We start from the raw sequence: 13,351 nt of genomic DNA on the forward strand, positions 1-13,351 counted from the left end.
TCACATGTGTATTTGCATACCATGGCTTACATGGTATATGCCTGCCTATATCAGAGATGAACTGTGGCAAACACCTCTCAGCCAAACTGTACAGTAATGCTCCAGAGTAAACCTTTACAGACATTGCTGCATCAAACCTTTAAAAGCAAAGCAACTAGATAAGATATTTGCTCATCCAACACTAAACTGAAATGAACAAGCTATTTATTTAAACTGCATTGAAAAGTTATTTCTGACTGATGCATAGCCTATTTTATCAAACATAATAGGCATGAAAACATTTTATTTTCATTAAGTTTAATATTTTTTAATTCCTTAATGTTTATTTAACCTGTTTTCAAAAGTATACCTATGAAGCTAAGACATACTAGGACACCTGTATAAATAGCTCTACATTCCTAAGTAGGACAAATACGTTATCTAACACTATTTTGCACTCTTACCTCCCTCAAAACACTGCAGGCACCTGCAAAGGTGTAGAACACCGCAGAATTGCTGCTGTTTAAAATATAAGGGTACAACGGGACCCCTTTAACAGGAAGAATACGCGTTCTCCTAATTTCGCTGCCTTTACCCCTAAAATAATTTAGGCTCTGCCATATGCATCCATCTGAATCTTTATCGTATGTGCACAGATAGTACTGTTCATGTTCCAGCAGTAAACACTTCAGCAAATGCTCTGTCTCTGAAGAGCTATGAAGGTCTTGAACTAAAAACCCTTTTTCTAAAGAAGTGTAACTGTCAGAATAAAAAGACAGGAGTCGCATCACCTGACAGTTAGGGGGTAAGTTTTCTGATGGCTTCTTTTTAAGTGTCTTACATAGCAGGGCTGTTTGAACTCTGTTGGGCAGCATAAAACGAATAGAATTTGCCCCGTGAAAATAACTGCTGGATATGCACCGCACTTTCTGCTTCTAAAAAGACCGGGGTTCGGAGCTGCATTCAGAAAAATATATCAAGTTAGGAGTGTTATGTAGTTCAGTGGCATATAGCCTTATTTTCAAAGTCGCCATTAGGTGAAAGACTTGCCCTGTAATTCTGGTGCCATTCATTCCTGTATGCAATAGTCCTTAATGACTTATCTGAAGTGAAACTTCCGCTTTGTGCCAAGCAACGGACATTAAAAAGGCTTGCTATGAGTAAGCCTATTCAGCTTACTACCTGGAGAATCGAAACTGCTCCGCAGTGCCTCGTTTCTAGAGTGTGAAACATGAGACTATTTATTTTGTAAACAGGAAAAAGAAACCGAAAGTAATGGCAAGTTACTGTACCTGTTGGTGATATCTCTGCCTGTCATCTGACTGTAACTTTCAGTTTCTTCCTTGGAAAACTGTGCGGGGATAATTAAATCCCCGTAACGAGAACCCTTTCGATATATCGCCTAAAATGTTGGTAGAATACGATTAGTTTATTGGTATTCACTTGCAAAGCTTTAAAATTATAAGCATATAATTTGAATAACAGCACAGTGTGGTCATTACAGTTTTCCCTGTCTTTCAAAATTATATGCATGCTGTATACACACACACACGCACAAATTAGGATTTTCCTGAAAATTATTGGCAGATGAAAGTCATGCCTAAACAGATTCATTTGACATGTCAGCTTGATGAGAATTTAAAAGCTGGGTCAGAATATTTAAATATTGTGTCAGGTCCATTTATACAAACATAAGTAAAATAAAGCATTTCAGCCTTCACCTTTTACCAAAAACAGCAAATTATTTGCTGAATGCCCCCCCCACCCACACACACACACACACACACACACACACACACACACACACACACACACATGCAAACGCATACACCTACAAAAAAGGTACATTTTAAAAAGGTACACATCTCTCTAGAAATTGCATCCTATTACGGAGGCATTATTGGTGCAGCGGTTAGCGTTGCCGTCTTACAGCAAGAAGTTCTCCGGTTCAGTCTTTGGCTGGGGTGCCTTCTGTGCAGAGTCTGTATGCCATCCCTGTGGTCGTGTGTGTTTCCTCCGGGTATTCTTCCTCCCAAAGACATGCTGTAGGTGGACTGGACACTCTAAATTGGCCCTAGATGTGTGTGTGTCTTCTATGGAAGGTTGGGCTGGCAACTTGACACCGTGAAACTCCACTGCCAATCATAAGCAGAAAGGTGATCAGCTGTAGCGACCCCTCACCAGAAGAAGAAGATTCTCAGGGCATTAAGTTTTGCTCTATGCTATGTGCTAGCCAAACCTGCAAAATGTGAAACACTAACAACTTCAATTAGAAAACTCGATGGATGATTAAAATGCAGTTCATTATACTTATATTGTTCTTTTGATGTAGTAATATTATTTAGCATTATTTACCATGGATATTAGTTTAAAAAAATCTTACCACCAAATGTGTTGGAGACCCTTTCCTTGTGGAACAGCATGAAACCTGACATTTTTAAGACTCAAAATGAGTAACATTTAAGGGTATGTATACAATCAGTTAAAAAAAGGTTGCTTTACTGCTTTGGGCATATTCCTATATCTCTGCACAAAGCTATGTAGACAGATTCAGTTAATCAGTTGCAGATATTCTGCGATTTGAGTCAGGAGTAGTTTTTTCTGCTGAGACACAAATGCTCAAATCAGACAAATTTAATAACGGATTTTGAGAATGGTGTTTTCCCTTAAAGTACAAAGGAAATGATCTGCTTGCCTTTTCTCTCAGTAACAGTGAAAAGTTGGTTATAGTAAACAGCACTGAGTGCGGGGGCATAACCTCCATAGTTGTGCAGGCTTTCTCCTGCACAAAACACTGATTTCACTTAAACATCCATGAAGGATTTTCTGACTGCAGGTTTCTTTGTTTAAAATGGAACATCTGCTACTTTTTGGGGGACTTCTACATCCATAATATGTATCTGTTCATAAAAGTGTATACCCATTTGAGTTAACTTACTCTACTCTTTTCCCATGCAAAGACAGATTTTCAGAGTATGATTCAGCTGAACATTATTAACTTTATGATTAAAATGCATGTGAATGGAAAGATACAAAAAAAATAACATTTATTATTGTTTTATCTTCTTTAAGATCCCACCTTACCCTTCTTTATGCAATTTAAAGTTACAGTGGAGTTGAAGCTTTTTCTGACACTGGATGGACTTAAGGCATAGACCTAATCTTGAATAGATTTTAAGTCCATCTCAGGATACACAACATAGGATCACAGGATCATACGAGATTATTAGACTATCAACCTGGAGGTCATTTTAAGCATAGCCATTTCATCCCAATGTAATATCACAGAAATGCTAGTCAGTAACCAAGATTGCATTTAATGATGACTGCCCATGTCCAGGAGGGTTGTGGGCTCTATCCCTGGTAAGAATTTACAGTGCCCCATCCACTTGTCCAGGTTCCTCTTGAACAGTGTCGTGCAGGTGCTCTATTTCACATGAATTGGTAGCCTGTTCCAAAGATGCAACAGTCATATCACACATCACATCACACATGGTCCTGTGAACAGTTTAAAGGACCACCAGTTCATATATGGCATGTCTTTTGAATGAGGTAAGAAACCATTGCATCCATTCAAAACATACATGTCTACAGGATAGACATGCAAATTCCACAGTGAAGGAACCCTAGGCAGGAGCCAAATCATAAAACCAAGTGTTGAGAGGCAGCTGGCTACCAAGCCCATATCCTTTCAGCTCCTGAGAAAGTATTTTTGGGGCACACAGCTGAAAGTCTTAGATCCACAAATATCACTTCTGTCAGATTCCTGAATGCTACAGACTTACACCTGGCTGGAGTTCAATGGCATAAACTATGCAATAATCGGGATATGGCCTTTTTATGTAATTCAAGATCATTTTTCATCCAAGGTAACATTTTAGCTTTGGATAATTTAAATACCAGTGGGACTATGGAGATAACGTCACAGCAACTAGGAGAAATAAGTGAGGCAGAAACCTTGAGCAGAAGAAGAAGAGTTGTCATTTTCCAAAGCATTGCAACTTTGCCAGTACTCGGTGTGATAATTAATACGTGACTAAGGAAGTTCATAGGTAGGTACTAGGCTATCAGCCCTAGGGCCTATACAAGCCCAGCCAAAAATGTACCCTGGCTTTTGCCACCCAAGAAAATTATTTTCCAGTGCCACACTCAAGCAGAGCCACAGAAGTGATCCCCGGGGTGAATTTCCTATTTCCCATCCAATCATCAAGATTTTTCTTGAAGAGTGCTAATGAGGAACTTTGTTTGATATAAATAGGTAGTTTATTCCAGAGAATGGGAAGTCTCTGGGACAGGAATCTATCCCTCCGGCATGTTCTGTTTATTTTGGTGACAAGGTTTAGGTCTCTACAGTGTGTAGCACAGAGGGATTGGGATTTTTTTAAGTGGAGCATGTCCAACAGCTCTGGGTTTGACATAGCTTTGTATGTTAGGCAGAGATCACCTCTAAGTAGGCAATATGCGACAGAGTAAAGCTGGAATTTTTTGAGACGGTCTGCGTAGGTCATCTGTTTGAGGCCGGTAATCCTCTTTGTGAGGTATTTCTGCGGCCTTTCCAGTTGTTGTTGTAGATGTCTTATGAGGTACATACCAAAAGGAGCTTTGTACTCTCTAATGGGTCTAATGAGTGATGAGTAGAGGGGAACAATAACCTCTTTTTTTCTGGATGAGAAACCTTTTGTGATGAGGTGTGCCACGTAGAAGGAGTTCCTGGCTACTGTGGCAATGTGATTATCAAAGGAGTGACTACTGTCTACCTGTGTCCCAAGGTCTCTTATCACACTTTCGGTGTTAAGTATACTACCACCTGTGTTGTAGTTCATGGGTACAGAGTTTTTACCAAAGGGGATGACAATGCACTTTTTTGCACTGAGCTTGAGGCCATGGCTTTGACACCAGGCATCTGTCTCAGTGAGGCCCTTTTGTAGGATGTCCACATCATTAGGAGTTTTGATTATGGCTCCCAGTTTGCAGTGATCTGCAAACTTCATTAGCCAAAGACCTTCTGTGTTAGCCTGCATTTCAGAGAAGTAGATATCAAACAGGAGAGGACCCAGGACTGAACCCTGTGGTACTCCACTTGTCACTGGCCTGAAGTCGGATTTGGAGTCTGCTACTTTCACAGTGTGGGTTCTGTCAATGAGCCAGATGGCAACCCATCTTGTGACATAGGGATTTATACCTAGTTTAGTGAGTTTATCTATAATTCCAGAGTGGGGGGGTGGTGTCAAAAGCCTTGGCAAGATCTAGATAGGCTGTGTGACCCAGCTTACTCTCGTCTACGGCTTTGGGGACTGCTTCAAAAAAGTCTATGAGGTTTAGGAGACATGAAGTGCCTTTTAAAAACCCGAACTGGGTGGGATCCAGAGTTTGGAGATTACCAATGTCTTTGTTTATAAGTTCCATGATGATACGTTCCATGGCCTTGCAGACCAGGCTCGTCAGGCTAATGCGGCGGTAGTTCCCGGGGTCTGTGGTGGCTCCCCCTTTATGGAGTGGGATAACCATCGCTGTGTGCCATTCAGTGGCCAAAACGCCTGAGGTGAGGCTATGATTGAACATGGTACTTAGGTGGGGTGCCAATTCATTCTGTAGTTTGTGTAGAATGCAGCCTGGGATGTTGTCTGGTCCCATGGATGCTGTGTTCTTGGCTTTGGAGAGTGTGGTTTTTACTTATGCAGCTGTGATTACAGGAACTTTGCATTCTTCCGGTATAGAGATGGGCCCTTTAGGGGGTGAGAGGGAAGTAAAGTTAGCACTGAACCTATCTGCCAGGATGTTTGGAATATCAGTTGGATCTGTATATTTAGTGACATTGTGCCGTAACTCAGAGCAGATCTGAGTGTTACCATTGAGATTCCTAACATAGCTATAGAATGCTTTGTGGTTGTCTTTAGAATCAGTGACGATTTTGTTTTCGTAACTAGCTTTGGAGGATTTTATGAGGGATTGCAGCTTCTTACTGAGGCTGACCAGGGAGCTCCTCCACTCATAGGATTTTACTGTCTTTTGCAATACTTTCTTCCTGCTGTTGTACAGTTTGTTTATGGCAGGGGACTACCAGATTGGCTTCCTTTTTTTGGAGGATAGCATCTTGGTTCTGTGTGGGATAGCACAATCCATGCACTCATGTAAGTGCTTATAAAGTGCAATTGTGTAGGATTCAGTAGTCGTAACTGTATTGTCCATCTGCATGCATGTCATGAAGTTCACCACTTCTGTCTTAAGAAGCATGTAGTTGGCTTTGGAGAAATTTTTTACCGTGGTTTCCTTAATGGGGGTGGGGGCAAGATGTGGATATCTAGGGTGATTAGCTTATGGTCGGATCGTACCGATGAGGCATTGACTTCAGGTGTGGAACACCGGTTACTCATGTTGGTATTGACTAGATCTAGGGTATTGTTGCCCCTGGTGTGGGTGTGGATAAGTTGATCCAGGGCATTGGAGTTTATGAATTCCAGAAAGCGTTGAGTGAAGAAGTTGGTACAATAGTAGTTTTCCCAGTTAATGGTGGGGTAGTTGAAATCGCCCATTATTAGGGTGTTTGGTTGAACCCTAATATTTGGTTGAACCATAATAAGTGAGAAATAAAAGTATCAAACTATGAAGCATCAAATGTCATAAAGAATTAGGGGATCATCTATCTACTCCTGATTTACTATGGTTTCATATTTTCTTAAATAGATAATTAGCTTTCCTCAATGTCACAGTCTATCAACTGAGTATTAAGGCTATGAAATACTAACAAGCTTCAACATGTTGTTCTTTATCTGATTTCCTCAATCCCATGTGGGTTTGAGTACGTTTGAATTCACCTGTTTCAAAAATATATAACAAATTCATAAAAATCCTAAGAATAAAAGTTGTTTGTCTTTTCAGCTTTTCCCAGTTAGGGGTCGCCACAGCCGAACTCCGGTCTGCTAATGATTGGCAGTAGATTTTTATGGTGCCAAGTTGCCAGCCCGATGCCCAGCCTTCAGTGAAGGCATGCCCATTCACGCATGTCTTTCGCAGGCCACTCGACTGAGGGGAGGACATACAGACTCCACACAGAAGGCATTCCAGCCGAGAATCGAACAAAAGAACCTCATGCTGTGAGGCAACAATGCTACCACTGTACTTAATAAAAGTAAAGGCCTGAAAAGAAAAGGCAAGTTCAAAAACAAAATGCTGATTTCAAAGTATGAGGTACTAATATTTTAAATATTAGATGTTAGATGTAAGAAAATATCCAAAGAAGATATCAGCCAAATGTGGGGATGAAGAGATTGTGTAATATGCTTCATAGCTGATATTTGTAGCCATGTCTCATCATAACAAACTATAGGACCCCGTCTATGGCCCCCTCAACCCATACTTCCTAAAAAACTAGTTTTTAGTCCATATGCATTAAGCCAATTACCATTCTCCTAGGGGAGTTCAACTACACTGTCATTAACTGGGCAAGACATACTTCCTCAAACATGTATGCCCATAGATTTCTGGACTACATCAGTACAAACCCTCTGGATTTAATTAGTCTGCACTGCACTGCAACCAAGCATGAAAAAATCCCGAACTTGGTCCTCACCAATATGGGGAATGCTCCCTACTATTTGTAACTAGCTCTATGGTCAAATTAAACCACGTCAGTTATATTCACTATAGGACTGAAACTAGAAGATCCCTCCATACTGTGGTATTCAAAGATTATGTTAAGGCTAATCTAGTAAAACTGAGTTATAACCTGGCTAAATTCAGCATCCTCTCCCAACTCAATGACCCCACTGCTTATATGGAATCCTCTACTGACAAATTCTATGCACATGTGAACAGCTGTATACAGACATCTATCTGTCTCTCTCTCTCTCTCTCTCTCTCTGAAGAAAACACAATACCAAATTTAAAAACAATCCCTTATGATGGAACCCAAATATAAACAGGCTCTATAATAATAGCAAAATAATCGATTGCTTGTAAAAATAACGTAACTCTCAAGAAGCAAAAAAAAGCTCTTGCTAAATTTAACATAGAACTCCAAACCCTGAACAAGTCATCCAAAGCCAGATATGACATAAAATAGCTAACCAGGTAAAGGACAACCACAAAGCCTTCTTTAACTGTGTCATAAACCTCAGAAACAATGCCCAACACTGCACAAAGCTAGTTATAAATGATATCACATACTCAGACCCAGAAGGCATAGCTAATCTATTACTGAATAAATTTAGCTCTAAATTCACCCACCTCTCCAATCCTACATTCCCAGATCACATACCCTTACCTACATCCCCCAAACTCCTCTATGAACAAGTCTTCAAGGTCAAGAACACTGTTATGCGGCCAGATAGCATACTGAAACATGACCTGTCAGACCCCCTATAGATGATATTCAATATCAGCTTCCAAGCAGGCACTGTGCAATATAAGTGGAGGACAGCAACTTGGAAAAAGGTGGGGTGCCAATGAATTCAGGTAATTATGAACTCATAAGTCTGACCAGCTTCATCTTTAAAGCTATTTAAAGGATCGTTATGGAAGTAGTATATAAGGACATAAGCAACCTACAACCTCTCAACCCAAGCCAGTTCAGATTTCTCAAGGGTAAAGCCTGCCTACTTAACCTAGAAGACTTCTTTGAGAAGGTTACTGAAGAAATGGATGAGGGCAGATCAATATATGCCACATATCTAGACCTTGCAAAGGCATTCAACACCATCCCACATTCAGGTATCATAGATAAACTATCCCAGTTAAATGATGGATAGCAAATTGGCTCACAAATAGAGCCCAGAAAATCATACTGAATAGCTCTAGCTCTCTCAAAAGACCTGTCAGTAGTGGTGCACCCCATGGTTCAGTCCCTTAGCTACTCCTCTGTAGCATTTACTTTTTGGAGACAAAGCTAATGTTAAGTTTTTACAGCTGGCACTGTTTACAGATGAATGTAAATTTGGTGTCATAATAAACTTCCAGAGGATACCAAGAACCTCCAAAAGTACCTGTCACAAACAATAGGTGGTGTCAAATCAACAGACCAAAACTTAAATGCTAAAAAATGTATAATGGTATCCTTTGTCAAGCATGACCTCCTTTGCAACTATTACATTGACAACACCCCCCCCAAAAATTGATCCAGTATTAATGATCTGGGAATCTATGCAGATAATGAACTGTCCAATCTCCATGTAGCCACTACTGAAAGAAAGTAATTTTTCATTACACAACTTATTACTACGGGTATGGCATCCACATCTAGGGATGTGATCATTCCATTGTGTTCTGCACTCATCAGGCTGATCATTCAGTATAATGCCCTTTTTAGTATGTCCCTGACCAAACATTTTACACAACTGAAGGCACCACAACACTTCCTGAAAAGATTATTATCTTCAACCATTGGCTTAGCCTCTGATATCATTCTAAGAATCTACAATAGATATCAGTCTAGGATGAGATAGTAGACCATTCTAACTGTTTTGCCAGGAATGGCCTCCACCTATTCCACAAATCTTTCATATACTGGCAAAATCCTTCTCCACCCCATAGTATTTTTTTAGGCAATGCTAGTCTTCTAAAGATTTCAACATCACAACACAGAATCTAGATAACATAACGATTCTGCTGCTCAATGCTATGAGTCTTAACAAAAAAACTCCACTTCTACAAGCACTCAACCTGCAAAACATTGATATATGCATCATCACAGAAAGTTGGTTCAAGACCAATGGGAGGACTCCTCCAGTGCAGGGTTTCAGGTCCTGCCACACTTCAGGTCCACCACAGTAGATGCAGGCAATTAAGACAGTGGTCTCTCCATATTATTAAAAAAAACAACTTCAGACTCATCAGACAAGATAATGACATGCAACTCCCCCAAATCCAAATTATTGTTAACAAAACCCTTATCTTATACCTGCCTTAGACACATATTTTAAGAGTTCCATCATATCTCTCTTTATATGGTCCAGGGAGGTATGTTTCAAGTCATTTACATCCATGCACACCATGATATTGTCATATCTGTACTTGTGGTGCAAGGACATGAATACATCTGTGCTGTGGTGAATCCTGGCATCTGATAGGCAAGTGACTCTGACCATCTCATTGCACAGGCTGATAAGTGGTACACCTGTGAGTCTCACTATGGAGTCACCTATGCTAGGATATTGGACTGTGTGGAGTTTTGCCTTATTGGGATTTTAAAATGAGACAGTATGGCTTTTAGATGCATGTTTCTCGGTGGGTGCTGCCTGTGTTGTGTGCTTGTAAGGTTACTGTGGATACTTTTTTCTTAGGTTATATTTAAGAGGCCTTCATGGGTTAGGTAGGTTACTTTTAACAACCTCGGCATATGTAGGCCTACGTGTTTGTGTTTTAGATGTACATGATTGATTTAGTGTGGTATTGTGTGGTACTGACAACCTGCATACCCTCTGCCATGACTTCATGTCAGAGCTTTGCCTCCCATAACATTATATAACTGTATCTCTCACTCACTGTCAGTTTATCTTAGTAGGTGGTTGTCAGTAAACTTGAGACAATTGCTACATAATCTCAGGATGCTCATTTCACCCAAGCTGGCTACACAAACAGCTGGAAAGCGCAAATTCGTAGTTCCAGGTGTTTATTAATGTGGACTGAAAGGGGAGTAGTGTCTGTAAGGTTTGGAGCTGATATATCTGTCTGGTAGTGGATATAATGCTGGTCTCAACATAGCTGCATGTGGCTAAAAATCAATGACCCTTTGTTCCTTCTCTCACAAGAAGCAAAAAAGTAGCACTAATCCCAACCTGGACCAACAAGTGCTATAGTTTTCTTTTCTTCTCATGTTTACCTGCAGAATGAGACACTTGATGTCAAAACTATTGACAGTCTGTGTTCTCGTATCAAAAAGGAGGCAGTTTATCTGTCCAGAGGTTAAAGGTCAGGCTAGGGAAGTGTACTGATCATCTAGATATAATGGCACTTTCTTCCAATATAACAAAGACCAGTGAAATTTAACCAAATAAGGACATTTTGTATTTATATGCATCAAGGGGATTCAGTTAAAAAACAAATGTGTTTTGACAAATCTTGATGACTGCTCTCCTCTTAAACAACTGGTTTAAGACATGCTTCCCTAGCAACAATCATAGAAACTGGGACTGGGGAAAGAAGGTGCTATATAACTGATATAATAGTTGTTTGAGAAGGTTGTTGATGTAAGGTTGTTGATGTTTGTCTTTTCTAATGCAGAACTATCTGTGAGAACTAACTATTTATTTTAAGGACAGTATTCTTGAAGCAAAATAGCCAGGAATCTTAGATATCTGGAGTTTTTTGTATGCATCATATATACGTTTACTGCATTTCTTTTAAGTTTCCTAGTGTATCAACCTACATATAGTTTACTTTGTATTTACACTGTTACGTAGCAGGCTGTATGGCACATTCCTATGAGACTGCTTTGGCTGACTACCTGTGAAAGAGATATTATCTGGATTTGTACAGGATCACACAGATAAGTGGAAGTCTGACTTGTTTCAGACCTGTGGTAGGCTACCAAGGCAGGAAGAAAGCTGTGAGGTATTAAGAGAATTCTTGCAGCCTGTGTGTGTGTGTGTGTGTGTGTGTGTGTGTGTGTGTGTGTGTGTGTGTGTGTGTGTGTGTGTTTGCATGAAAATAATACTTTGTATGAAAGGCAGTTATCATGGGTAAAGGGGCACTAGAAAATATTGGTGCACACAGACCCATGGGCCTCTGACTGCTGGACCCAAAGATTGAGCTCTATAAGTGAATAGTGCACAGTTCAATTTGGTTGTGGAGATTTGAAGCCCATACTCAGGACAGCAATGCACTTTATAGGTGACAGCTTGGAATTTGGGCTTATATTCTAATCCTGGTGAGAGTAAGAGCAGAGTGCATTGATTCCTGACTGTTTCTGGTTGGAGAGTGAGTGTCCGTGCTTAACGTACCTGATTGGTCTGGTTGCTATTTGAGGCATCTACTACAAAAAAAGCTACAAGCCTACAGACCCTTGCATCATCTGGGACAAGACTGTGGATCACCAAATAGGCTGTGGCCCATTTCTCTTCTTGGGATTGGTGCTAACATTTTGCTTCTGGTGAGAGAAGAAGTAAAGGAGTATTGCATCTCAACAGAGTGAAGCTGTGCTGAGACCAGCATTAGTAGTAGCCAGGCAGTAGCCATTCAAGCAACTCCCCTCTTTTCATCATTCTTGACAAGCTAATTCTTTGTTTTCAGTAAGTGCTGCTTGATTTGTTTCTAACTTCAGAATATCTGCCTAAATACTTCATCCTTAAATTTTCGGGGTCTACATATTAGTTTCCCCTCAAGTGTTTGGCAGTCCTCTGTACAGACTCAGGCACCTTAAGTGACAGTTTTCCTGTAAAAGCACAATTGAAATTTCTCTAATATCTATTCTGCACACAGGACAACTGGTTGGCAGTGACAAGCACTGTCCACATAGTTGCAAACCAGATACTCCTGACAGTGACTGATATTCTCACTCAAACAGTCTAATCAATAAAAAAGGGTCTGTTGCCATGGACATGAACTTTCCTACTGTCTCCGTTACTGGCTTGGTGGATATGGGCATCCTGAGGCAATGTAGAAATTGCCTCATGCTTACTGACAACTATTTAATTCTCAAACAAACTGATATGCTGCACCCATCATGCACAATTCAAAGCAGACATATAGACTCACATATACTGAGGCACTTACATATAACCTTCCTAAACCACAAAGACCTCCTAGACAAAGTACACATAAGAAATACTCTCAGCAGCCCCAAACACACTCTTTCAAAACAACACACACATCAACACATAGATCTACATCTCATGGAGCCTCTACCTCTAAGCCCTTAAGGCAAGTCAACAAACAATCCAACATTCTAGTCATTGGAGACTCCATCATGAGACAATGATGTCCTTCTCACCAGGCTGAGTAAGGAGAACATTACGGTCAGTAACTTATCAGGGGTTAGGATCTGCCACATTACACATGCACTCATGTCATTGGACCACAATTACCAATATGACTCACTCATAGGCCATGTGGGAGTAAATTACCTGAGACATACCTCCCTAGACTATATGAAGAGAGACATCATAGAGCTCTCGGAATATGTATCTCAGGCTGGCATGAGCCTCACATTAAGCAGCATTTTACCTTCTCCAAGGATGATGCCACAATGCAAACAAAAGATAATTGACTTTAATAATGGCTTAGTTTCTGGTGTCATTCTAAGGGGGTGCAATATTTGTCAGCATGGAAGGAGATGGTCTGCAGACCACGCTGCTTTGCCAGGGATGGTCTGCACCTCTCCTCTCTAGGCTTTTCAATATTAGCTAAAACATTGTCTTCCCCCATAGTGCCTTTTTAG

At 40.4% G+C, this 13,351-nt stretch overlaps 1 protein-coding gene across 2 annotated transcripts in view; it reads right to left on the reverse strand.

Annotated features, from left to right (window-relative positions):
* CMPK2 (cytidine/uridine monophosphate kinase 2) overlaps positions 1 to 843 on the reverse strand; it is a 391,806-nt gene extending 390,963 nt beyond the window's left edge. For both annotated transcript variants that reach the window (XM_044070534.1, XM_044070523.1), the window contains exon 1: positions 444 to 843. In XM_044070534.1, the coding sequence (XP_043926469.1) occupies positions 444 to 767 (324 nt within the window). In that variant the 5' untranslated portion in view covers positions 768 to 843. The remainder of the gene's footprint in view (positions 1 to 443) is intronic.
* Between the last annotated feature and the right edge of the window lie 12,508 nt (positions 844 to 13,351).

This window comes from Protopterus annectens, chromosome 1.part0, assembly GCF_019279795.1.
Source record: "Protopterus annectens isolate FY-2018-M chromosome 1.part0, PAN1.0, whole genome shotgun sequence".
In the NCBI taxonomy this organism is placed as follows: Eukaryota; Metazoa; Chordata; order Ceratodontiformes; family Protopteridae; genus Protopterus; species Protopterus annectens.